The 27,122-nt window shown below is 44.2% G+C and overlaps 1 protein-coding gene across 3 annotated transcripts in view; it reads right to left on the reverse strand.

Annotated features, from left to right (window-relative positions):
- Znf143 (zinc finger protein 143) overlaps positions 1-25,249 on the reverse strand; it is a 37,469-nt gene extending 12,220 nt beyond the window's left edge. The window contains exons 1-11 of one of the 3 annotated variants that reach the window (XM_085841404.1): positions 25,127-25,249; positions 14,979-15,093; positions 14,019-14,111; positions 12,779-12,862; positions 12,039-12,122; positions 10,018-10,214; positions 8,541-8,615; positions 7,056-7,175; positions 3,509-3,584; positions 1,920-2,045; positions 412-591 (exon numbers count right to left, since the gene is read on the reverse strand). In XM_085841404.1, the coding sequence (XP_085697530.1) occupies positions 412-591; positions 1,920-2,045; positions 3,509-3,584; positions 7,056-7,175; positions 8,541-8,615; positions 10,018-10,214; positions 12,039-12,122; positions 12,779-12,862; positions 14,019-14,111; positions 14,979-15,093; positions 25,127-25,249 (1,273 nt within the window). Of the gene's footprint in view, positions 1-411; positions 592-1,919; positions 2,046-3,508; positions 3,585-7,055; positions 7,176-8,540; positions 8,616-10,017; positions 10,215-12,038; positions 12,123-12,778; positions 12,863-14,018; positions 14,112-14,978; positions 15,098-25,126 lie in introns of all 3 variants that reach the window. The other 2 variants (XM_021166789.3, XM_021166790.2) reach the window with 2 other exon arrangements.
- Positions 25,250-27,122: the final 1,873 nt, after the last annotated feature.

A 27,122-nucleotide genomic window follows, 5' to 3' on the forward strand; every position in this document is an offset into this window, starting at 1 on the left:
GTTATGATGAACATACCAGTCCTCCTTCACACTGGCTGTACTGGCTGTACTGACTCACTTGTGGCACTTGATCAGCCTTACAGAAGTGGACTTCATTTTACATTCTGAAGCTTCCCCCTCCCTGTCTGAGTGCTGCTTGCTTGCCTCCCCCTGCCCCCTCCACCTCCCTAGACCCTTACTCATGCAAGCACTGAGGTAGGTGGCTGTTACACGCCTGGCAGTGACTCTGCCTTCCCCCTGCGGAGATTAAAGGTGTTGTGTGTGTGTGTGTGTGTGTGTGTGTGTGTGCCATCACAGGTCAGCTCAGCAGAGAACGTCTGGAGCTGCTTCAGCTCTTCTCATCATGGAAACTGGGAAGAAGAAGGCAGCTGAAAGCCTCGAAGGACAGGGCAGGACCCCAGCAGTCATTACCTGTGTGTATCCTCACATGGTTTTTATAATTAGTCGCGCTGGCAAATGCCCTCCCACATCCAGGCTCTGTGCAGTAATAAGGTCTTTCTCCTGTGTGTGTCCTAATGTGCACTTTTCTGATATTTGATGTGGTAAAGGACCGACCGCAGCCTTCAATAGGACACTTAAAGGGCCTTTCTCCTAAAGATACAAAAGGGAATAAATTAAACAGTGGGGAAAAAAAAAAAAAGAGAGATACAGAGATGGGAATGTCACGGGGCTCTGTCAAAGGTCTCATCACAGGGTCTCACCCCATCTGCAGCCTGAAGGCTCTGAGTTTCCCTTCTAAGCATTGCTGTGTTCTGGAGAGAGCATTCAACACTCACCAGTGACTGTGACTTTCCAAGATAGAGTCATCAAGTGGGCATATAAAAAAACTGAACTGAGAAAAGCATACACCACAATGTCAGAGGAAAGATAAGAGAAAATCAGGAACAGAACTAAGGTTCCACAAGATGGCTTAGTAGGTATAAATGCTTGCTGCCAAGCCCAACTGAGTTGGATCCCCGGAACCTAAAAATTAGAAGTGGAGAATCAACCTCTGAACCCCTGTCTCTGTCTCTCTCTGGTTTCTCTGTGTAGCCCTTGGCTCTGTAGACCATGCTGGCCTTGAACTCAGTCAGAGTGCTGTGATTATCATTTCTGACCTCAGACATTTTCTTTACCAGCAGGAGAGGGATATTCTCATATTCTCTCTCCCTCCCTCTCCCTTCCTCCTCCCTCGGTCCCCCCATGCCCCCCCCCCAGGATTTCTGTGTAGCCCTGGCTGTCCTGTAACTCACTCTGTAGACTAAGCTGGCCTTGATCTCGGAAATTTGCCTGCCTCTGCCTCCCAAGTGCTAGGATTAAAGGCATGCACCATCACTGCCCGGCCAGGGTTTATTCTCAATTTTGCTACTTAGCAAAGTCCTATGGTAATAACCTTGTTACTCAGGTAATCTCTGAAACTGACAGGGTTGGTGATCTAGGCTACTATGCATATTTCTGTGGCTTCACCTTGGAAAGTTCACATACATGAACAGCAGGTTGGATGGAATTTTAGGAATTTTAAGATAAGGCCCAGATAATGACTCCTTTCACATTTTTCAGGATCACCATCCTTTCCCTCAGATTAAGAATTCCAGGCCTGGAGGCCAGCAGTTACAAGCACTGACTGCTCTTCCAGAAGACCCCAGTTCAATTCCCAGCACCCACATGGCAGCTAACAACTATCTGTAACTTTGGTTCTAGAGTACTGATACCCATGCGCATAAAATAAAATTAAATAACTTATTAAGAAACAATAATAAAATAACAAGCAGTCCTGGTCTACCCTGATAATACTAGCCTGTCATCCCAGAACTGGAATGGCCAATGTAAAAGCATCACAAATCCAAGGTCAACCAGGCTAGATTATTTGATGAGATCCAGGAATCATAAAGTAAAGAAAGCAACTGCTGGTCTAATTAGGACGTTGTTTGAACTGGTACCTGTATGGGTTCTGATGTGCTTCTGTAGGTCTCCTGAAGTTTTGAAAGACTTTGTACAATTATCTTCTGAACACCGGTATGGCTTTTCTCCAGTATGAGTTCTGAAATGACTTTTTAATCCATAACCTTTAAGAAAATTGAAAAGAAAATGTATCCATACAATACTCCTCTAAACATGTTTTTGGAGAGTAACCTAGGGAGCATAGAGTAAGCAGGAAGAATCAAATACTAGGCAGATATCATAGAATGACTATTAAGAATATGTGGGGCAGCTGGGCAGTGGTGGCCCACACACCTTTAATCCCAGCAGTTGGGAGGCAGAGACAGGCAAGGATTTCTGAGATCGAGACCAGCCTGGTCTACAAAGTGAGTTCCAGGACAGCCAGGGCTATACAGAGAAACCCTGTCTTGAAAAACCAAAAAAAGAAAAAAAAAAGAAAAGAAAAAGAAAAAGAAAAAGAAAGAAAAAAGATTAAGTGAGGCAAGCTAGTATGGTGGCTGATGCCTGTACTCCCAGTATATGGATGGCTGAAATGGAAGGACTGCCATAAATTTGAGACCAGTGTGGAATGCAGTGAGACATTGCCTCAAAAAACAAACCAAACAAAAATATTCAATATTAAAAAAGGGTGGGGCTTGAGAGATAGCTCTGTGGTTAGTCCTCACTCATTGCTCTTACAGAGGACCTGGGTCGGGTTCCCAGCACCCCCGAGACAGAAAACTCCCTAGGCCTGTTTTAACTATAATATATATATTTAAAGATTTATTTATTTATTATATTTAAGTACACTGTAGCTGTCTTTAGACACCCCAGAAGAAGAGAGTCAGATCTCACTATGGATGGTTGTGAACCACCACGTGGTTGCTGGGATTTGAACTCAGGACCTTTGAAAGAGCAGTCAGTGTTCTTAACCACTGAGCCATCTCTTCAGCCCTTAATTATATTTTGAATCAGCATTTTTGGGGGGTGGGGCACAGTACATGGCAGTTTTACTGACCTATTAGGTTCCAGGCTGTCCTCAAATTCAAAAGACATTTGCCTGCCTCTGCCTCCCCAGTGCTGGAATTAAAATCATATACTATCATACCCAGCTTTTAAAAGCATGGCTTTTATTTTTCCTGGTAGAAGAAAACACAGGATGGAATGAGAAATACCAAATACTCAGACACAGCTACATTGTTGGAGAAAATGTTAATACAGAAAGGGGCCCAGAGCAAACAGGACAGGAGAGAGACAGTTAATTTAGAGACTGAAAGGGCTGGATGAATGGCGGCTCGGCAGTTCCAAGTCTCTAGCAGAGGACATGGGCTTGTGTTTGGTTCCCAGGACCCATACCAGTTAGCTCACAACTGTTTGACTTCAGTCCCAGGGGATCTAATCACCTCCTTGGGCTTATAAGGTTACCTGCACATATATGGTGCACATAAATTCACACAGGCACACATACATACAAATAAAAAACTAATGCAAGGCTAAAAACCTGATCATGTGCTTTTTTTGGACTCAGAAGGGGAAGGGGTCAGCTCCTGCCTCTGGCGCCTCTGAGCAATCCCACTGGAACTAAGAAGTAAAGAAAATGTGTTTTTACCTGTTGCAAATGCTTTCCCACAGCCTGAATGCTCACACTGGTAAGGCCGGTCTCCTGTGTGTGAGCGCTCATGGACCTGTTAATAAAACACAAGCACAATTCTGTTTCCTTTACATGATCTATTAGTAAGACGTTTTCAACACAAACCCACTCTTTTCCTCTCCTAATAAATGGCTTCGTTTTTTGTTTTTTTCCCCTCCTTTTTCTTTTACTGTACTGGGGATTGCATGAGATGCAATAACTATTCCTGAGCTATACCACTAGTTCTGTTGTATATTTTAAAATAAAATAAAAAGCAACTTTTCTACAAAAACTATAGGCTAATAATTTTTGAAACAGACTCATGCTACATTGCAACAAGGGCTCTTTTAAAATAAGGCACAGGATCATCTGAGTGCTTCCAGAGTGGCCACAGGAGCGTGTAGGACACATATGCAAAATGACAACGAGGAAGGGAGCACAGGGACAGGCTTTCCAAAGAGAACTCTTGCATACTAGACAGCCATGCATCTGAAGCTACACTGCCTAGAAGAGCTTTAGCCACCTGCCTTCTGTCTGTCTGTCTGAGCTGCAGTCCCATGTAGCCCAGGCTGACCCAAACGCTCTATGTAGCCAAGGATGGCCTTGAGCTCTTCATCCTCGCTTCCTCCCGATTACTAGGGTTACAGGTGTGCATTACCACACCCAGTTTATGGGGTGCTAAAGACAGATCCCAGGGCACACCAGGCAAGTGTTCTACTAACTGAACTACATCTGCAGCTCTGCATCTGCCTTTCTAAGACTCAAGATCCTGTCTGTAAAGTGAGGCACACCACTGGTGGCTGCTATGACACTTGAGTACTCAAGACAATGCCCAACATTCTCTGAACCTTTAATGGGTTCATTTTTTTTCTTAAAGATTTATTTATTTATTTAGTATATAATGAGTACACTGTAGCTGTCTTCAGACACACCAGAAGAGGGCATCAGTTCCCATTACAGATGCTTGTAAGCAACATGTGGTTGCTGGGAATTGAACTCAGGACCTCTGCAAGAGTAGTCAGTGCTCTTAACCACTGAGCCATCTCTCTAGCCTAGGTTCATTCTTCTTATTAATTTATATGAACAGTATTAACAAATTTTCACACCCTTACTATAAAGGATGTTATATTATAGACAGAGTCTTATGTATCCCACACTGGTTTTGTAGTGAGAGTGGCCTTAACCATTTGAGGCATCTGCCTCCACCCCTTGAGCATGGATTAAGGGCAAATGCCACCATGACCAGTTTATGTGGTGCCAGAGAGTGAACCCAGGACCAGGCAAGTACTCTAATGAGTAAGTGACACCCCCAGCTTGAGATAACTAGTTTTTCCTTAAATTAATTTATTTCTATTTTATGTGCACTGGTGTTTTGCCTTCATGTATGTCAGATCTTAGAGTTCTAGACAGTTTGTGAGATGCCATGTGGGTGCTGGGAACTAAACCTGGGTCCTCTGGACATAAAACCATGCCGGGAAGTTTGGTAAGGTAGTGTAGGCTGAGATCCAGAGATTGGGTGGGCACACACCTCCCCACCTCCCTGCTGACTCCTGACTTGGAATACATGCCATGCTCCTCACATAAAAGAGACATGACCTGTGGTCACATAGGTCCCAAACAGAGTTCTCTACCATGCTAATGAGGTACCTAGAGGTCTAGAGGGTATAGCTAATAAGTTTCCTTACCTAGACATCTTCCCTGCAAAAGGTATTTAATCTCAGGCCCATCCTGAGGAGGGGGCTGTGGTTTTATGCATCCATTTCCTGCCATGACAATAAACTGTTTAAAACCACGGACTGTCTTTTTCACCATGAAGAAGGCCTTCGCCTACAGGGTCACAGCCTAATCTGTAGAAGGCCTCTATCACAACCACCACCAAGCCTGCATCTGTCAAGCCAAGGACCATCATCTCTGCCGGATGCTGTCCCTCGCCCCTGAGCCCCACGACTCCTTTCTTTGCTCTTCTGTGACTCCCAGAGGAGCCTGGGTATTCAAGATAGTAGCAGGCTGGGGACCCAAAGCTTTGCTTTCACACCTGGAGAGCAGTTAGAGCCCCAGCGCTTCCCTACAGCCCAGCGCCTGCCCTAGAGGAAGCAGTCAAATCCCTGAGATGCGCCTCCCCAAGCAGCTGTGCTCTGTGGCAGAGCTGACACATACAGCTTGTCAGTGCTCTTAACCACTAAACCATCTCTCCAGCCCAGAGATGACCAGCTTTAGAGATAATGGAAAATGAGGTATCATGAGGTCACTCATCATGCGTGAATCACACATAGATAAATATAGGAAGAATGCTCCAAGGCCACTGTTCCAAATATACTTCCTGACACAAGGTAAGCTACTCATTATATCTGAGCTATTTGTTAAAAGTCATGGCATATTCTATTGTGGTTTGTTTTTGTTGTTGTTTTTTGTTTTTCAAGAAAGGGTTTCTCTGTGTAGCCCTGGCTGTCTATTGTGTTTTGTTGCAAGTAAAATAAAAATATTGAGGCTAGATGAAGTAGCATATACCTTAAAATAACCCCCCTCCAATTAATAAAAATGTAGATGGGTATAGTGTCATATACCTACAACCACAGAAACTAAGGGGTGGAAAAGGGAGAATCCAAGCCCAAGATCAACCTGAACTACTCAGTGAGTTTAATTAAGGCCAGTCTGAACTACACAGTTAGTCTCACAAAACCCAAGACTGGCCAGGTAGTATTGGTACATAACTTTAATCCCACCATCCCTTTAATCTCAGCATTTAGGTAGGAGTCAGATCTCTCAAAGCCAGCCTGACCTACAGAGTGAGTTCCAGCACAGCCAGGGTTATAAAAAGAAACCCTATCTCAAAAAGCAAAAACAAAAAAAAAGTATGTTCCATCACTGAAATGTACTAGTTGTATTAAATTTTTCTTTTTGTTTTTTTTTGTTTTTTCGAGACAGGGTTTCTCTATGTAGCCCTGGCTGTCCTGGAACTCACTTTGTAGACCAGGCTGGCCTCGAACTCAGAAATCCGCCTGCCTCTGCCTCCCAAGTGCTGGGATTAAAGGCGTGTGCCACCACGCCCGGCTTTTTTTCTTTTTGTTTTTTTTTGTTGTATTAAATTTTTTAAAATTATTTTTATTTTTTATTTTTTTAACGATTTATTTACTATTATACATATTAGCTGTCTTCAGACACCAGAAGAGGGCGTCAGATCTCATTATGGGTGGTTGTGAGCCACCATATGGTTGCTGGGATTTGAACTCAGGACCTTTGGAAGAGCAGTCAGTGCTCTAACCCACTGAGCCATCTCGCCAGCCAGCCCTGTATTAAATTTAATACAGACTATCTGCTAGGGAATATGCTGGAATTTGGGATACAGTGATAAAGCATCCAGGCTCTGAAGAGAACAGGCAGTTGTTGAGTTTGTCCAGGCTCTTGTGTGTGTTAGTGCATGTCAGTATCTTTTGAATGGGTGTGAACAGGGATGTCTAAGCTCGATCATGCAAGCAGTAGTGTGTGCCATCAGTATGCTTGTGAGCCCGACATTTCCGTCCTATACCTTAAGGTGATGAGCTGTTGTATAGAGTTTCCCACAGCCGTCGTATTTGCACCGAAATGCCTTTTCTCCACTCGGCTGAGCTTTGGGAGTTACTCGAGTAGCATGGCCTTGTAAGACAATCTGGAAAAACAAAATAAGCCTTAAGGTGTTCATACAAAACACAACAGATGAAATTACTATTTCACAATAAAAAAGACAAAACCATATCATGAGCTACAACTCAGAACATTCTATGCTAAGAGTCTAGGACTTCAAGTTAGGAAGATTCTCTTTTCTAAGGCTTCAACAAGTCAGTGCTCTGCAAGACTGCAGTTTGGCCTCACGGATCTATTGCCACCCAGGAAACCTCTAGAGTGTGTGTCTGTGCCACTGCACACGCCTGAAATCCAAGACCTTCAGAGGCTAAGGCAGGAGCAGCATAAGCTTAAGGCCAGGCTGAGCTATACAGTAAGAGTCTAGTTAAGATATCGAAAATAAAATCTCTATTGTACATTGCTAACTCCTAATATACTCAAGGGGTCCATCTCCTTATCCTTCTTTATTAAAGGAAATGGAACCTTATAATAATTTTAAATGTATTTTTCATTTTAAAGACCATGGCAGAGAAGGCGTCAGGTCAAGTGAGTCCCCAGGATGGGATTCCTGCGATCCTAGTCTGCACTTCAGTTCAACAGAGGCTCATTTTTATGGATCACCATTGTAAAAATAAACAGTGACGCTTCCCCTAAGGCCTTTTGAAGATTACTATCTGTTTCAGGAATTATGACACCAAGGGCTGGATCTTGCCTTACAAGCATGAGGCCCTAGGTTTCAATCCTTAGTACTGCAAACAAAACGAATCAAACCCCAGGAGTTCTTTTTTTTAAATTAGCTATCTTCTTCATTTACATTTCCAATGCTATCCCAAAAGTCCCCCATACCCTCCCCACCCACTCCCCCACCCACCCATTCCCATTTTTTGGCCCTGGCGTTCCCCTGTACTGGGGCATATAAAGTCTGCACGACCAATGGGCCTCTCTTCCCAGTGATGGCCGACTAGGCCATCTTTTGATACATATGCAGCTAGAGACAAGAGCTCCGGGGGGTACTGGTTAGTTCATATTGTTGTTCCACCTACAGGGTTGCAGGCCCCTTCAGCTCCTTGGGTACTTTCTCTAGCTCCTCCATTGGGGGCCCTGTGATCCATCCAATAGCTGACTGTGAGCATCCATAAAAGTTGCAAATAGGTTTATAGAAAGATAGCTGCGAGGTTAAGACACGTTGCTTTCTACCAGAGGATCCAAGTTTGATAACTGCCTTTAACTTCAACTACAGGGTGCATCGCATGTCTCTGACATACATGGGTGCCAGTACTCACCTGCATGTACATGCCCAGACATCCAGGCATGCACACGCACATGCACACATACACTTGCACACACACAATTTAAAAATTAACAAAACCAAACAAAACCCGTTAAACAAACAAGTCTTGGCTTTGCATACCTGCATTTTTTTCTCTTGCTCATTCTCTCCAATCATTCCTGTACTTGTTACACCGTCACTGCCATCAATGGATACCTAAAGTAAGAAAAGAAGACTTTAAAAGGTTTCATGATTTAGCTACAGTGCTGGGGACTGAACCGAAGACCTCACACACATTAGATAAGTACTGTATAAATGAGCTATTCCTCAAGCCCCAGTCTGGAATTTTGATAATTGTTTAGGCTGGGTGATATGCAGATTTATTATTACTCTTATTGTGTGTTTTAAAAACTCTCCCAAACTAAGATCTAACAAATTATCATTTATTTATTATCATGATACTAGACTGAACTCAAGGCCCCATGTATTATAGACAAGCACTCTACTACTGAACCATACCACTGGGTTCTCCAAATTAAGGCATATACATGAGATAGGGACTCATGTAGTGCCGTCAGCTCCTGAACTCACTACAGTCAAGGCTGACCCTAAATTCCTGGCCTCCACATCCACGGTGCTGGGATTACAGCCATATCTCCCAGTCCCATTCCCCACCCAAACTTCTAATTACATGAGAAGTATACTTTTGGGGCAGGGTAAAAAAATTCAAGAATCCTCCCTACTTCTCCCTAGGCTGAGGTTTTATTATCTGCTCCAACTGGTGTCCCAAACTCGGACATGAGAGATCTTCTTCACTCAGCTTCCTAAGTAGCTGAAACAAAGGCATGAACCCTCATGATTACCTCAAAAACTAGAGGTTTTTATATAAAATTCAAGGCTTTCCTTCACTTTTCCTAATCTCTAATTTTGCTTCTGTTTTCTCCATTATATCCTCTATAGAACTTATCCTTGACCTCGCCCCCCACCCCTCCTCCCAAGACAGGATTTCTCTGTGTAGCCCGGGTATTCTGGAACTCACTTTGTAGACCAGGCTAGCCTTGAACTCAGAAATCCGCCTGCCTCTGCCTCCCAAGTGCTGGGATTAAAGGTGTGCTTAACCTCCACCACTGGGCACAAGTGTTCTTAGCTGAGCCAGCTTTCTGCATGTCTTTAATTGTTGTTGAGACAATTCATATAGCCCAACATTCAGACCGTACGTAGCCCGCTTTTGGCTTCACGCCTATGATCATCTGTAGGAATTATAGGTAAGAACTACATTCCTGGCATTCACTTATTCAGTACCGCCTGACTCACTTTTTATTTTAAAATTGCTCGCTGCTGCTGCTGCTGCTGCTGCTGCTGCTGCTGTGGCCACTGCTACCTCCTTCTCTTTCTCCTCTTCTTATTTTTCTTTTTTGTTAGTTTTGCTTTTGAGACAGGGTCTTATTTATCCCAGGCTGGCTTTCAACTTTTTGAACTTCTGACCTTCCTGTTTTACCTCCCAAATGATCTGTGCAGTGCTAGTAGTACTGACTTCAGAGTTTCAAGCGTAGTCAACACTCCACTGCGATACCCTCCAGTACAGAGGTGGGTACTGAAGCTGCCCAAAGTGCCATACCTTTGCTGCATACTGCTCCAAAGCACTAATGGTATCTGGGTCAATTGTGGCATCCCCAGTGTGCAGCCCTGCCACTGTCCCATCAGCCTGAATTGCCAAGATGGTATCAGACTGTGGGACTTGCACTGCATGGTGGATATAAGCTGTTGTGCCATCTTCTAACTGAACGGCCTGAAGTGAGCTCTGGTCATAACTGTCTGAGGGAAAGGAAGAAAAAAAATCATCATATTAAAAGCATGTTAGTTCACCAACCCTCTCAGCCTTCCCTTATAGCTCATCTCAATTCCTTTGTCAGTCACCAATCCACAGAGATACTTTCTACCATGAACCCACAGAGACCACAATGGGCTGGGATGCAGGTAGGTATTTTATTGTCCTTCCTGCCCCTGATTCTGATCTCTCAAGACTTAGTCTTTCTTCTAACATAAGCTAGCAGAACCCCCTCCCCCAATCCTGTCTTTACTTCCTAGGGCCTCTTATCACATACCCTAGTCCCCCTGGCTCTTTCCCATGGCCTATCTCAGGCTTTCCTCCTAGATCATCTCCATTCCTTTGTGTAACTGGCCCAAAGAATACTAGCACTGCAGTACTCTCTGCCAGGGATCCCACAGCATCACACCTGCATAGAACTCACAGAGGGTAATAGTAACCAAAGAACGGACACTCACCCAACAAAGACAAGACCAATATCTAAACCGAAAAGCATCTCAACAGCCTACCTCCAGATGCCTAGATCTAGTACAGAAATACAAATATACATAAGGCAGTAACCTATTGCAATAGACTGTGATGAATGCAGTTAAGCTGAGGCAAAAGACAAAGACTTAAAGATAACACTTTTGAATATGTCCATGGACCTTAAAGGAGATATGAAAAAAAGTCTTTTAAGACCATGAAAACACAAATAGTTGAATGAAATAATGAGAACTGTTCAGGACATGAAAATACACACAGTACACACACACACACACACACACACATTTTTTTAAAAATTATTTTATTATTTATTTACTTATTTTGGTTTTTCGGGACAGGGTTTCTCTGTATAGCCTTGGCTGTCCTGGAACTCACTCTGTAGACCAAGCTGGCCTCAAACTCAGAAATCCGCCTGCCTCTGCCTCCCGAGTGCTGGGATTAAAGGCGTGCGCCTTAATATAGTTTTAATAAAGTCATAGAACCAGGCAACAGTAGTTCAACCTTTAATCCTGGCACTTGGGAAGCAGAGGCAGACAGATCTCCTGTGTTGTTCAAGGCTAGCCTGGTCTATAGAGTGAGTTCCAGGATAGCCAGAGAAACCCTGTCTCGAAAAATCAACCAACCAACCAACCAACTTCCCCACCCACCCCAAAAAACCCAAACCAGGATCCATCTTTCTCCTGCATCCAAGAAATACACTTCACCATCAAAGACAGACATCACCTCAGGAAAAAAGGATGGAAAAGATATTGCCTGTAGCCTAGGCTGTCCTGATATTCACTACGGAGGCAAGGCTATCTTCAGTAGTGATCTTCCAGTTGGTGCCTCCTAAAGCCTTGGATTACAGGTTTCAGCCTCCATACTGACTACATGTCTTATATTGATTTAATCTGAACAAAAATAGTGTGAGTCAGAATTTACTCCCTTTTTACTGTTTAGATAGGAACCTGAGGTCTGGGACATTAAAGTCACTTTCTTTAGGAACATTAAAAAAAAAAAAAAACAAAGCCTCCACATTTAACATCTAGCCTAAAGAATAACAAACTCATCTTTAGTACAAATCGAGAAACCATAATTTAGACTCATGTCAGTTCCTGGTATTCAAACACCTAGCTCCAAAGTTTGTGTTGTTTATTGTGATACTGTGCCTGGACAGCTCAAACTGCCACAAAGCTTTTCCTTACACGATGGCGCAACCTGTTCCCTTGTGCTTCAAAAAATAAACAATTGTTTCCCATGACAACATTCCAGCAGCAAGGACAGTTTTTATTTTCCCACAGCCCCAGCTCTTCCTTGTGTTATTTACATTCACCAAGCTATTGTACCTTTCGAGGTGTGGTGGATAAATGCAGTGGTCCCGTCTTCTAGCTGCACTGCTTGCCCATCCTCCAGCCGCAAACTGTCCCCTGCTCAAGAGCAATGCTTACATTTAGATTCCAGTATACATTTACATTTCAGTAGGTTCCAGTTAACTCACACAGCAGCAACAGCGTCGGATTAACACAGATATTTATTTTAAGAGTCACAGGATACTTAAGTAATCTCGGTAAAGTGGCTTTGAAAAGGTATTTCAAGGAAAAGGGAGTCCTGAGACTTGTTTTAGGAAAACTTATGAGGGGTGAGGAGAGTTGGAAGAAAAGAAGAAAATGAACAGAGTGGGGTTCAGCTCCAACAACAGCCACAGTTCCTTAGGACCGCTGTCTACTGATCTCCTGAGTCCAGCCCAGCAATGTTTCTTACATGTTCTTTTGGAGGAGTCTTGGATACGTTTGACACTCTGTGATCTATTGACTCATCTTTTCAGAGGGAAGACTAGAAATCAGAGCAAATTTATGTAGTAAGAACCAGCCATGGTAGCAAACTCTGAGATCGGAGAATCAGGAGTTTCTTGTGTGTGTGTGCGCGCGCTTAAACAAATGGTCTCAATGTACAGCCCTGGCTAGCTTGCATGGGCCTCACTATATAGACCAAGATGGCCTCAGACTCAAGAGACCTGGCTGCACTTGCACAGGCAGGCATAAAGGCATGTGCCCCCATGCTTGGCTGTTGTGTCTTAAATACTTACTACTTTTAGGTATGGGGACATGCTGAACATAGGCAGCAGAACCATCTTCCAGTTGAATGACCTGGCCATCAATGAGTCTCCCGTCTGGAACAAAACATTGAAGCCAATAATTTAGCAGCAAAAAAAAAAAAAAAAAAAAAAAAAAAATCTAAAACGTTATACAATTTTAAAATGATATCAACTATAAAAACATACACTACTTAAGCTCATGTTCATCGTGCTTCTTCCCTCAACGTTCTGAGGCAATTCAATATCACATCCAGTGATCCTACAGAAAGCAGAAAATCCTCCCTCAGCCATCCTTCCTCCCTCCAATGTTCAATCAGATAAATTCAAGAGGAAGAGTGGCTCATCACAGTGAGCTACGCGCATTGACTGCTGTGCACCTCTCGGAACCACTTGGTGCCAATGACCCTGAGCACACCTATCAGTCAATGTACGTGAATCCAGCTGACATTCTCAGTCTTAGGAGCTCTGACTACCTTTGTCTATATATAATATGTACGTGGATGTCAGTTTTCCACATAAATAAAACATTTTAGAAAAGGACTATTTCTTTTTTTTTTTTTTTTTGGTTTTTCGAGACAGGGTTTCTCTGTGTAGCCCTGGCTGTCTGGCTGTCCTGGAACTCACTTTGTAGACCAGGCTGGCCTCGAACTCAGAAATCCACCTGCCTCTGCCTCCCGAGTGCTGCGATTAAAGGCGTGCGCCACCACGCCCGGCTGCAAAGGACTATTTCTTGAAGCAAACTAAACACCAATTTAGAGACAATGCCATTTTAAGAAAACCACTAATAAAACAAAAAGAGCAAATGTCTTCTCCACTGCATGCTTTGTAAACACATGAAATCACAATCTAGACTAACAAAGCAGCAAGTGTCTTACTCCACTCCCTCAGTGTCAAAGCATCTTCTAGCTACATCTCAGGGCAGGCCAAAACTATCACTGCAAAACTTAAATTAAAACTCCAAGAATCGCCGGGCGTGGTGGTGCACGCCTTTAATCGCAGCACTTGGGAGGCAGAGGCAGGCGGATTTCTGAGTTCGAGGCCAGTCTGGTCTACAAAGTGAGTTCCAGGACAGCCGGGGCAACAGAGAAACCCTGTCTCGAAAAACCAAAAAAAAAAAAAAAACCTCCAAGAATCATATTCAACACAGCATTTTTAAGAGATTGCAGTGAGAGTCTAGCTGGTGAGGGCTCTGAGTTGCTGGCACAGCACCTGGCCACACAGGTGCACTCACCTTTAGAATTATGCTGTATGTAAGCAGTGGAGCCATCTGCAAGTGTCACAGCTTGTAAACTCACACCTTCCATATTTTCTAAATTGTCACCATCTATGATAAAACAAAGTTATTTAGATACTTATATATGTTCACGTTAACAACATTAAATTCTTTTCTATAAAATGAAAACTAGGGACTTTTATTTTTTTTTTTTCCCTTCAGTTTATCGAGACGGGTTTTCTCTGTGTAGCCCTGGCTGTCCTGGAACTCACTCTGTAGATCAGGCTGGCCTCGAACTCAGAAATCCACCTGCCTCTGCCTCCCAAGTGCTGGGATTAAAGGCGTGAGCCACCTGCCTGGCAAATTGTTTAATTCCTAAAGACAATCAAGGGCTGGAGAGAAGGCTCAGCGGTTAAGAGCACTGACTGCTCTTCCGAAGGTCCTGAGTGCAAATCCCAGCAACCACATGATGGCTCACAACCATCCATAATGAGATCTGACGCCCTCTTCTGGTGCATCTGAAGACAGCTACAGTGTACTTAGATATAATAATAAATAAATTTTTTTTTAAAAAGGACAATCAAATAGAATTAACAAAAAATAAATTAAAAACAAAATTATCTAGCCAAACTGAAAAGGTCAGAGAACAGGAGGGGTCTGGATATCATTCAGTCACATTGGATACATCTATGGGATTCTTTTAAAAAGTAACAACAACAGCAACAACTTTAATCTTTAATTTGAGTTCCTGGAGAGATGGCTCAGCAGTTAAGACCACTGATTGCTCTTCCAGAGGTCCTGAGTTCAATTCCCAGCAACTACATGGTGGCTCACATGGGATCTGATGCCCTCTTCTGGTATGTCTGAAGACAGCTTCAGTGTACTTACTCATACATAAAATAAATAAATAAATAAATCTTAAAAAGAAAAAATATCTTTAATTGAAACCTCCACGCTCCTTCAAGCACGATGGCTTACCTGCCACGGTCACTGCCTCCGTCAGGCACAGGGTAACATGTTGAGCCTCCATTCCTCCTCCAGGAAATTCTGTCATCCCCTGAGAATCCCGATTTATTTGTGCTAACAACATTTTCTACCTTGAAGAAAAATATGAGCAGTTGAGAAAGAAGGAATGGTGCACATGAATCCAAGCTGAGATACTACAGCAGATAAAGGCACTTATATTCAAGTCTGATGACCTGAGTTTCATCCCTAGAATTCCCTTAGTAGAATGAGAGAACTGGCTCCTGCAAGTCATACACAGGTAAACACCAGTGAGCTGATTAAATACACTGTGATGGTTTATATATGCTTGGGTCAGATAGTAGCACTATTAGGAGGTGTGGCCTTGTTGGAGTAGGTGTGTTACAGGGTGTGGGCTTTAAGACCCTCATCCTAGCAGCCTTCAGATGAAGATGTAGAACCCTCAGCTCTGCCTGCACCAGGCCTGCCTGGATGTTGCTGTGCTCCCTCCTTGATAATGGACTGAATCTCTGAATGAATAAGCCAGCCCCAATTAAATGTCCTTATAAGAGTTGTCTTGGTTGTGGTGTTTGTTCACAGCAGTAAAACCCTAAGACAGAAGTTGGTACCAGGGGCTCCAGTATTGTTGTGATAGGCCTGACCATGCTTTTGTTTGGAAGAATGTGGATTTTTTTGGAAAGCCATGGAATGCTTTAAATGGGACTTACTGAGCTATCCTAGTAGGAATATGGAAGACTTTGTTGCTGAGAGTGATTTGAACTGTGCAGTCCTGGCCCAAGAGGTTTGGAGGAGAATTTCAGTATGTGACATAGAATCTGTTTTTGTGGTATTTTGGTGAAGAATGTGGCTACTTCTGCCCTTGTCTGAAGAGTCTGCCTGAGGCTAAGGAGAAGAGATTTGTATCAACAAAGTCTGAAAAGAGCCCAGCAGAGACTTTTTTTCTCTGATTAAGTCTTGTGAAGAGCATTTTAAACAAGCATAGCAAGCAGGAAGAATATAGACTATATGGTTTGAATTTTAAAGAGAGCTGAATCCTATGTTCTTGGAGATAACAGATTTAAGGAATTTGGGGGTAAGAGCCAGTATTTAAAGTAATTTATAGTAATTAAAGTAATACTTTAATTTAGATCCAGGCATGATGGCACACACCTTTAATTCCAGAAGACAAAGCCAAACTGGTCTCTAACCTGGGACATGGCAGGTTGTAGGTGAAGAAAAGCTTAAATCCAGCATGGTGGGGCATCTCTATCCCAGCAGTACAGGAGACAGAGCCATGCAGAGCTCTGGGTTCAAGGTCAATCTACAGAGCAAATTCCAGGAAATGCAAGCTTAGGCCATGAGGAAGTTGGAAAACTGAAAACTGGTAATAGAACAAAGGTGGGTTGGGGGCTGGGAGAAGAATGTTCCAGCCCCAGTAAGAATCAGAACACGGCAGCTTTGGCCATGTGGCACTGGCTTTAGAGTGAAAAGAGAAGGGACTACTGGGACAATTGATGCTGGCTAGCTGGAGCTAAGAAGTTGGTGGTGATTAAAAAGAGACCAGGATGGGGCTGGAGAGATGGCTCAGCTGTTAAGAGCACTGAGTGCACTTCCAGAGGTCCTGAGTTCAATTCCCAGCAACCACATGGTGGCTCACAACCATCTACAATGGGATCCGATGTTCTCTGCTGGTGCATGAAGACGATGACAGTGTACTTACATAGCCAAGGTTGTACCTCGTGCTGCAGCTGCATTTGGTAATGTGTAAGAAGCACCCAGGCTATTTGGAAGGCATGAAGGGGTCATGAAGATCAGCTAAGCAGTGTGAGAGGCTATGGAAGGCCATTGGTGAAGGTACAGTCTCAGTTGCAGTTGATGGCCCAGGACTGAAGGGATCATGCAAAGGATTTGAGGCTTGGCACCATGAAGAGAGCCTATGAGAGGCTATTGGTGATGCCTAGTTGCAGTGGAATACCTCAGTGTATTGGGGATGCCAGTACCATGGGACGATCACCAAGAACAGTGACAGAAGTGGAGTGGATCAACCTGACCTTAGACTGATACAGAGGGCAGAGCTGGAGAAGTGACGCTAGCCCTTTGGAAGAGTCCAGAAGATTGTGTGTGGATCCCAGACATTGGAACAGGAAGCTGTAACATTGAAGTTGCCTTGAAGACCCTAAGATTTTTGAGATGCCAGAGCCATAGGATATTTGCTGAAGAATGCTGCTAATAGGGAGTGGAACCAGCCCAGAAGAAAGAAGTTTGTTACTTTCAACAAAGATGAAAAAGGAGCTGGAGATCTGAAGACTGCTTTGACTAGACTTGGAGATGCATAGTTTGGAGTTTGCCCAGCTGGTTTCCTGTCTTGGTTTGGGGATTACAGGTATGGCCCCCATAGACTCATATATTTCAAGAAGCCTATGGGGGTCAGGGAGTGGAATATGATGGTTTGTATATGCTTTGGCCAGGGAGTGGCACTATTAGGAGGTGTGGCCTTGTTGGAGTAGGTGTGTCACTGTGGGCATGGGTTATAATACCCTAGTCCTAGTTACCTAGAAGTCAATCTTCCACTAGCAGCCTTCAGATGAAGATGTGGAACTCTCAGCTCTGCCTGCACCAGGCCTGCCTGGATGCTGCCATGCTCCCACCTTGATGATAATGGACTGAACCTCTGAACAAGTAAGCCAGCCCCAATTAAATGTTGTCCTTTCTAAGACTTGCCTTGGTCATGATGTCTGTTCACAGCAGTAAAATCCTAACTAAACATACACAAATATAAAAATCTTGACCAGGCATGGTAGCATACATATGCCTTTAATCCTAGAATTTAGTAGGCAGAGGCAGGCAGATCTTTGTGAGTTCGAGGCCAGCCTAGTGTACAGAGAGAGCTCCAGGATAGCCAGGGCTACACAGAGAAACTCTATTTCAGAAAAATAAAACAGGGCTGGAGAGATGGCTCAGCGGTTAAGAGCACTGACTGCTCTTCCAAAGGTCCTGAGTTCAAATCCCAGTAATCACATGGTGGCTCACAACCATCCTTAATGAGATCTGACGCCCTCTTCTGTTGCATCTGAAGATAGCTACTTAGATATAATAATAGATAAATTTAAAAAAAAAAAGAAAAAGAAAAAAGAAAAACAAAGTAAACAAACTAAAAAACCCGCCGGAGAGATGGCTCAGCGATTAAGAGCACTGACTGCTCTGCCAAAGGTCCCGAGTTCAAATCCCAGCAACCACATGGTGGCTCACAACCATCTGCAATGAGATCTGATACCCTCTTCTGGTGCATCTGAAGACAGCTACAGTGTATTCATATATAATAATAAATAAATCTTTAAAAAAAACCCCAAACCCTAGCCTAGTCTAAATAACGAATCTCTGCCTCTGAAGGTGGCTGTTATCTCTACCTCCGTATTATGGATGAACTCTGATGAAATCCAAGATCAAGTTTATTCAGTACCAGTCTGACCAACAAGTCAACCCAGAGGTTACTGACAGGAGCATGTGGTGAAGATTCAAGGACTAGACCAGAGATCCACCTGCCTCTGCCTCCTGAGTACTGGGATTAAGGGCCACCACACCTGGCCCAGTTTCTATTAAACTACATAATTTATCTTTCAAGTTACAGTCTCCAGGAGCTAAAGAGATGGCTTAGTGGTTAAGGGCACTGACTGTTCTTCCAGAGGCCCTGAGTTCGATTCCCAGCAACCACATGGTGGCTTAAAGTCATCTATAATGAATGCCCTGCCCTCTTCTGGTGTCTGAAGATAGCTACAGTGTACTCATATACATAAAATAAATAAATCTTTTTAAAAAAATTATAGTCCCAGCATTTTTCACTTCTGTAAATCCTTATGAGACCAAAAGTATTCATAACCATCATTCATTGTTCACATAAAAGATTTATAAGGGGGGGGGGGGCTGGAGAGATGGCTCAGTGGGTAAGAGCACTGACAGCTCTTCCAAAGGTCCTGAGTTCAAATCCCAGCAACCACATGGCGGCTCACAACTACCGGTAATGAGATCTGACACCCTCTTCTGGTGCATCTGAAGACAGCTACAGTGTACTTAATGTATAATAATAAATAAATCTTAATAAAAAAATTATAGGGTGGGGTTGATATTGTTTGAGTCAATGACAAGCTGAGGGTATAAATTTCAGGTGACTAATGCTTAATATGCACACTCACTGTCTTAGTTAGGGTTTTACGGCTGTGAACAGACACTATGACCAAGGAAAGTCTTATAAGGACATTTAATTGGGGCTGGCTTATAGGTTCAGAGGTTCACTTCATTATCATCAAGGCAGGAACATGGCAGCATCCAGGCAGGCATGGTACAGAAGGAGTTGAGAGTTCTGAAGGCTGCTAGGAGAACATTCCCTTTCAGGCAGCTAGGATGAGTGTCTGAAAGCCCACACCCACAGTGACACATCTACTCCAACAGGGCCACACCTTCTCACAGTCCACTTCCTGGGCTGAGCATATAAAACCATCACATACACCATCCTGGGCTTAGTCCCTGGCACTAAACAAGACAAATTCTTTTCTTTATAAGCAATTTAGCTTTTTTTTTTTTTTGAGACAGGGTTTCTCTGTATAACCCTGGCTGTCCTGGAACTCAACTCTGTAGACCAGGCTGGCCTTGAACTCAGAAATCCGCCTGCCTCTGCCTCCCAAGTGCTGAGATTAAAGGTGTGCGCCACCACTGCCTGGCAGCATTTTTCTAATTATATACTAGGCACATATTGTTTTCTTATTAAAAATAATCATTTAGGACCAGCAATGGCTTATTGGATGCCTGCCATCCAACCAGACAACCCATTAATTCCTGGGACCCATATGATAGAAGAAGAGAATCAATTCTTCTGACCTGCACCATGATTTTAAAGACAGTACCTTATAGAGCCTATGCTGGTCTTGAACTTGTTATACAGACAAGAATGACCTTGACTGCATTTCTGGCTCTCCTGCCTCTACTTCTTCAGTGCAGGGATTACAGGCAGGAAACGCCACACAGGGTTTATTCACTGCTAGATGAAACCAGGGCCTCATGCATGCTAGACAAACACTCTATCAACTCAGAGGGGGAAGCTTTTTAAATAGTCTGTAAAAACATTCTAGGGGTTGTGAGCAAGCACAAGAACCTCAGCTCTGAACAAAACAAAATATTGTTCTAGTTTACGTTCCTCTAAAGAGAAAGAGAAACTCAGGATCCTTACAACACAATCTTAGAATCCCTTCAGAAATGAACACTGCCACCCCCATGCCCAACTGCTGGCAGAATTAACCCCAAATCAGAAGTAACTCCATCTGGCTCCTTACCTCCCACTTAAGATCCTTACCCTTGGAAACCTATTCAAAAGTGTGTGCATATAATGCTGATGTATGTAAATACGCACCTAATTGCCAAGTGCATGTTATCATAGAAATAGAGAAGAAATCTCCTTTGCTGTATAGTTAATTGTTGTTAGTACTGTTTTGTTTTGTTTTAAAGATTTATTTATTTATTATATGTAAGTACACTGTAGCTGTCCTCAGATACTCCAGAAGAGGGCATCAGATTTCGTTAGAAATGGTTGTGAGCCACCATGTGGTTGCTGGGATTTTTGAACTCAGGACCTTCGGAAGAGCAGTTGGTGCTCTTAACCACTGAGCCATCTCACCAGCCCAGTACTGTGTTTTTGTCTCACTTTTTTTTTTTTGAGTTGCAGGATAGAGAACCCAAGGCCTCATACCCATTACCCAATCGCACCATAACTGGACAACTTGTACTAATTATTACAAAGACAAATGAGGGCTCAGCCATTAAGAGTATGTACTACCCTCACAAAGGATCCCAGTTCAACTGCTCGCATCCAGATCAGGCAACTCACAACTGCTTGTAATTATACTCCAGAGATCTGATGCCTCTGGCCTCATGGACATTATTCCTACACACACCTGTCAACAAACACATTAAATAATAAATCTCTCTCCCTTTTTTTAAAGGCACAGTCTCACCATGTAACCCTGGCTGGCCTGAACAAGAAAGAGATCTGCCTTCCTCTGTCTCCCAGGTACTGGAATTAAAGATGTGCACCATCGTGTCCATCAATAAAATGAACACAAAGATGTCCCACCATATGATTCTTAATATTTATCAAATACTTCTGAGGGCCTGTGAGGTGGCTCAGCAGATGCCAGGAATGACCTGATCCCTGGTTTCTGCAGAGGGGAAGGGAAAAAACTCCCTCAAGTTGTCTTCTGACCCCTGCATAGGCACTGCAGCAAGTGTGTGCCCACCTTCAAATAAATACATTATAATGAAAGCCTTTACAACACTTGTGTAAGTGTGTACTGTTCAATGAAGCACTAACAAACAAAAAGCTGGGCGTGGTGGCGCACGCCTTTAATCCCAGCACTCGGGAGGCAGAGGCAGGAGGATTTCTGAGTTCGAGGCCAGCCTGGTCTACAGAGTGAGTTCCAGGACAGCCAAGGCTACACAGAGAAACCCTGTCTCGAAAAAACCAAAAAAAAAAAAAAAACAAACAAAAAAAAGATCAACAATGTAAAAACCCATTAAGAAGATGTTAAATATCCTGCCCACAAATGAATGACACAGCCTGACTCTATAGCTCCTGGCTATTACCTGCAAGACCCTGGCTTTGAGCCGGGCATGGTGGCGCATGCCTTTAATCCCAGTTTGGAGAAACCAAAAAAAAAAAAGACCCTGGCTTTGACCTCCAGTCAGCAGTAAAAAGAGACATAAAACAGTAAGATATGAGTCCAAGATGTGTAGTTAAGAAAAAAAGCAAAGAACATAAGAGTATTCCTGGTATGAAACACCCAGGTTTTAAAAACTGTATGTAATAACAAAGCAAGCATGTTATATAAATTCAAATAGTATCCCCCAGGAATAGGAAGGAATAAGAGATAAATGTAGAGGGTCTAAAATTTCAATATCCCATCCTACCCCCTGCAGAAGATCCAATATAATATTGAATAAGTGCTCTACCACTGAGCTATAGCCAGGACTAAAAAGCTTATTTCTTCAATTCCTGGGTCCCACATGGTAGAAGGAGAAACTGACTTCCACAACTTGTCCTTTGTCACAGGAACACCCAAACTTGTTCTCCCTTCCCCCTCTCTCACACACTTGCACATATGTGTGGACATGCTTTTTTTTTTTTTTTTTTTTTTGGTTTTTCACCAGGGTTTCTCTGTGTATCCCTGTCTGTCCTGGAGCTCACTCAGTAGACCATGCTGGCCTTGAACTCAAAAAACCCTGCCTCTGCCTCCCAAGTGTTCGGATTAAAGGCTTGGGCCACCACCGCCTGGCTGTGGACACAACGTTTAAATAGGGAAAAGATACAAGCATTTCTCCAAAGATAGATGAAAAGTAAACAGACAAATGCACAAGTGATGCATTTCACTAGCAATCAGAGAAATGCACACAAAACCCACAAGAGATGCTACCACTCATTCTCAATAGGATGTCTATGATAATATAGATGCCCCTGTGTGGGGTGAGACCCGGACTGTGAGGCAAGTAGCTAAGTTTAAGAACAGCCTGGACTACATAACACAACCCTGCCTCAAACAGAACGGAACAAAATGGAAGACTAGTAAGAACTGGCAAAGACGGCATAATCCCAGCACTCGGGAGGCAGAGGCAAGCGGATCTCAGAGAGTTCAAGGCCAGCCTGGTCTACAAAGCAGGACAGCGAGGACTAAACAGAGGTACCCTCCTTCAAAATAATAAGTAAATAAAAATAAATAAACAAACATTACGAAGGCATGAAGGAATTAGAAATTAGGAAACCCAGACTGGACTTGAACCACTAGCAATCACAGATGTGCTGGGATTACAGATGGGCGCCCGCCCCCAGCTATGAGCACAGCTCCACTAGGGCCTTATACCTGAGACAGAAACCCTGTCTAGAGGATCAGCACAATGACTTATAAGTAAAGGTGCTTCCTGCCAAGCCTGCTAAAACTCAACTCCCTGAGCCGGGCGTGGTGGCACACGCCTTTAATCCCAGCACTGCACTCAGGAGGCAGAGGCAGGCGGATTTCTGAGTTGGAGGCCAGCCTGGTCTACAAAGTGAGTTCCAGGACAGCCAGGGCTACACAGAGAAACCCTGTCTCGAAAAACCAAACAACAACAACAACAACAAGAAGCCTTAAGTCCCTGAGCCCCACATGGTGGAAAGAGACAACGCACTTTAGCTAGTTGTCCTCTGAACTCTGTACGTACACTATGGCACACACAGACCAAGAAAATGAAAAAAAAAAAAAGTAAATTTAGGTAGCTGGAGAGATGGCTCTGTGGTTAAAATCACTGGTTGCTATTCTAGATGACCTGGGTTTGGTTCCCAGCACCAACATGGTGGTTCACAATCAATCACTATAACTCCAGTTCCAGGGGACCTGACCCTTTCTTCTGGCCTCCCTGAGCACCAGGCCAAGTATTTATAGTGTTTTTTTGTTGTTGTTTTTGTTTTTTTTTTCATTATGAGACAAGGTTTTTCTGTGTATTCCTGCCTGGCTATCTTGAAATTCCATCTGTAGATTCACCTGCCTCCAGAGTCCTGGAATTAAAGGCATGTACCACCTCTGTAGGCTTATTTTTCCTATTCCTGAGACAACCTCCAGTGTGACTGACTGCTGGCCTCCAACTAAGTACACAGCCAAAAATGACTCTTAACTGATCTTCCTGTCTCTACTCCCAAGTATTTATAGGTATACATTAGCATGGTGAGTTAATCTGCAGTCTTTAGGCCCGAATTTAAGGCCTTGTACCTGGTAGGTAAGCATTCCCACACTCACTATATCCTTAACCTGCTCTTCTCGTAGGATAGGGCTTTACTCCTAGGTAACTCAGGTTGGCCTTAAACTCAATCTGTAGTGGAGGCAGGCCTTGAATTTGAAATTTCTCCTATTTTTGCCTTGACAGCTTAGATTTCAAAGTTGAACTACCAGACTTAGTTTGGATTATTTTAGGTGAATTTGAACGTGTGTGAATTCTATCAAAAAGCTGCTATTCATATACTTGAGATCAGGAACTCAGTGTGTAGCTAGCTGTAAATCTGTAATAAAGAGTAGTCTTGAAATCCTCTAGCCTCAGACTCCGATTGCTGGAATTATAGACAGAGATACCATGCCCAGATAAAACAAATCAAAATAAACAAAGGGGAAGAGTATTTGTAGAGTCGATTGACTAATATCCAAATACTCAAAATGTCAGGGTAAGATTTATGATTCTTATTGTTTTTGTGATCTTTACATTTCACAATGAATTTACTATATATTTAGAATGAAGAAAGTGTTAAAATGTTACACAAGTTTTTGCCGAATAGAGCAGAACGCATCTTTCCTAGTAAAATTAAGGACCAAACTGAACACAATCTGAAACGAGCAATTTCTCACATTCCCAACGGAATATGCCAGATGATTTGAATATTTCAAAAGCGAAGGCAGAACTTGATTCTAAACAAACAGATGGGCAGTGGTATTCATTTCTACTTATTAAAACTTCGTTTAATGAAAGGGAGAAAGTAAAAAAGAGTGAACGAAAATCCAATTTTAAAACATTCCAAGAGACTATTTTTGAATATTCGATGTTAGGCCTCACAGACTTTTGAAAAATTGTGAAAACGAATAAATGTGCCTACGATCAGAATAGGAAGAAACCCGGGGGCGATATGCAGGCGTGTCCCCAGCCGCGGGGCCCGCGCCCCTGCTGGTGCCTGCAGAGAACCGAGGCCCGGAGGCCCAGTCCGACCGGCTTCGACACCGAGCGAGCGCCCAGGGACTCGCTCCGCGCGAAGGTCAGGTCGAGCAGAGCCGCCCGGCTCCCGAGAGCTCCACCCTCCCCTCCTGCTCTCCCTCCCCTCAGCGGCCCCCTAAGGGGACAGGCGGGGCGCTGGGTGAAGGGGGGTGGGGTGGCGTCCTCAGAGGGAAAGGCTCCGCCGCCCTAGAGTGGCGGCCTCGGGTTATTAATAAACTCGGATTCTGCCCGGGCTCCGCTACGAAGGTGGCCGTAGGATCGGCCAGGCCTGAGGGCCAGCATGAGCAGCTAGAGGGAGAGCCCGGGCCCGAGTGGGCCCGCGCCGTCGCACTGAGGGCGGCGGCCGGGCGGAGAATAATGCACACTGGGTAAAAACACATTTATATACGAACCTCCGAGAAAATTTTCCAACAATTCCTTCGTCCGACCACCATGCACCAGGACAGGAAACAGCCGCCCGGCCCCCAGGCCCCGCAACCCGCATAGCAATTCTGAGTCCCGCCCCTACCCTCCATTGGGCTGTCTTTACGTCACTCACTGGAAGACTATTGCTTTCGATTGGTCCAGATTTAGCTGACGGGCAGGAAACCGCCACTAACTACGCCCACCTCGCCTGCGTCATTGTTGCCTGGCCTTCCTACCCGCTCATGAGTGGCTGGCGCCAGGTACGGAATCAAAGCTTCTGTGCCTGACTGGATGGTGAAACTGCTCATCGCGGACCACTCCGCCCCACTGACGAGTGAATTATGCCGATTCTGGGGCCCCAGCGGGAGGCGCCATTTTGTAGCAAGGGAGGGAGGTTCGTCCTTTTGATTGCCCGGGAGGGAAATAGGGTGATGGGCGCCATTTTCCCTACAGGGCTAATGTGGAGCCTGTGGAGCTCCCGGTGGCCCTGCCGGAGCGTGTATCGGAGGCCGGATGGGCCTTGCCTTTCTATTGCCGAGTGTTATTTCATTGGAAGGTTAGAGGAAGGCAGGAGTGCGGCCCGAACTGCCCACGCGCTCCCTAGGGGCTCTCGGAGTCGGCCGAGGCCTTCGCTTTGGGTCTCTGTGCCTAGCGCAGCTAATGCCGGAGACTGGGTTCGGAACCTGTCTAACCTTCCCCAATCTCCGGGCATGACCATGCCATGGGAGGTTGAGCTTTCTGCTTCTGCGGAGATCCCGGCGGAGCCGAGCTTCCGCTGGGAGGCAAAGCGAATGCTCTAGTGTGTCCGTGGACTCGTGGGTCGCTTGGGTCCTTTGCATGCGCTCTCTGTTGATTGGAACTGAAGGATGAAGAAAGCATCTGTTGGGCTCTTTAGCCTATTGAGACATTAGTTGTGGCGTGTGGTACGTTTTTTTGATCCTCTCCGCCCAACCCTTAAACCATTTCCAATACGAGGCATTTCAGAGTGCAGTAGCCGCAATGCCAGGTGTATATTCCAGAAAGATGGGGAGGCTGACCAGCATTAGCAGTCAGTCACTTGCATTTCAGATGATGTCATTGATGAAGTCGAAAAATAGCCGGGAGAAACTTGAGTTTGTAACTAAATCTAGTCGGAACCAACAGTATTACCTTCTCTTGCCCTCACCCCATCTGAGACTTTAGTTTGCAGTATAGTTCAGTAGGCTATGAATTTAACCGGAGATTATCCCTCTTGAAGTTTCCACAGCGCTAAGAGTAGGCTGTATAGCCTATGCCACATAAGGCCCAATAAATCACAATTTTTAAATATTAATCTAGCCAGGGCATAGTTACAGAATGGGTACTCAATAACAAGACTTAGAACATAGATCCTCTTATGGTTTTTCAGAGTGTGGCTGTCTGGCCTTGTATTTGCTATGTAGAGGGGAATTGATGACATGATCTTGACCTAATCCACCCACAACTCCCACCAAACTCTGGCACAAAAGGTACATGTCACCACTACGGTTTTGGTACTCTTGGACCTTTCTACCTCCACATGGCCACTAATGGGATTATAGGCATGTGCTACCATCTCTGGTGCTGAACAGTATTATTTTTGCTGTTTTTGTTTTTTCCAGACAGGGTCTCTCTGTGTAGCCCTGGCTGTCCTGGAACTCACTCTGTAGACCAGGTTGACCTCGAACTCGAAATCGGCCTGCCTCAGCCTCCCAAGTGCTGGGATTAAAGGCGTGCGCCACCACTGCCCAGCCGTTATGAATATTGTTATGAACAATGGTTAAACATTCCTAATGCAAATGCCACCACCATCTTGTACATGGGTTTAATCCCCAAGGACACAAAACACTTGGGCCCTTAAAATTAGGATATGACACTGGATTTTTAAAAAAGATTTTATTTAATGCTTCAGTGCTCTATCTGCATATACAACTGCATGCCAGAAGAGGGCATCAAATCCCATTACCACCATGTAGTTGCTGGTTA

The sequence above is a fragment of the Mus caroli genome, unplaced genomic scaffold (assembly GCF_978045245.1).
Source record: "Mus caroli unplaced genomic scaffold, Mus_caroli_1 scaffold_8, whole genome shotgun sequence".
Lineage (NCBI taxonomy): Eukaryota > Metazoa > Chordata > Mammalia > Rodentia > Muridae > Mus > Mus caroli.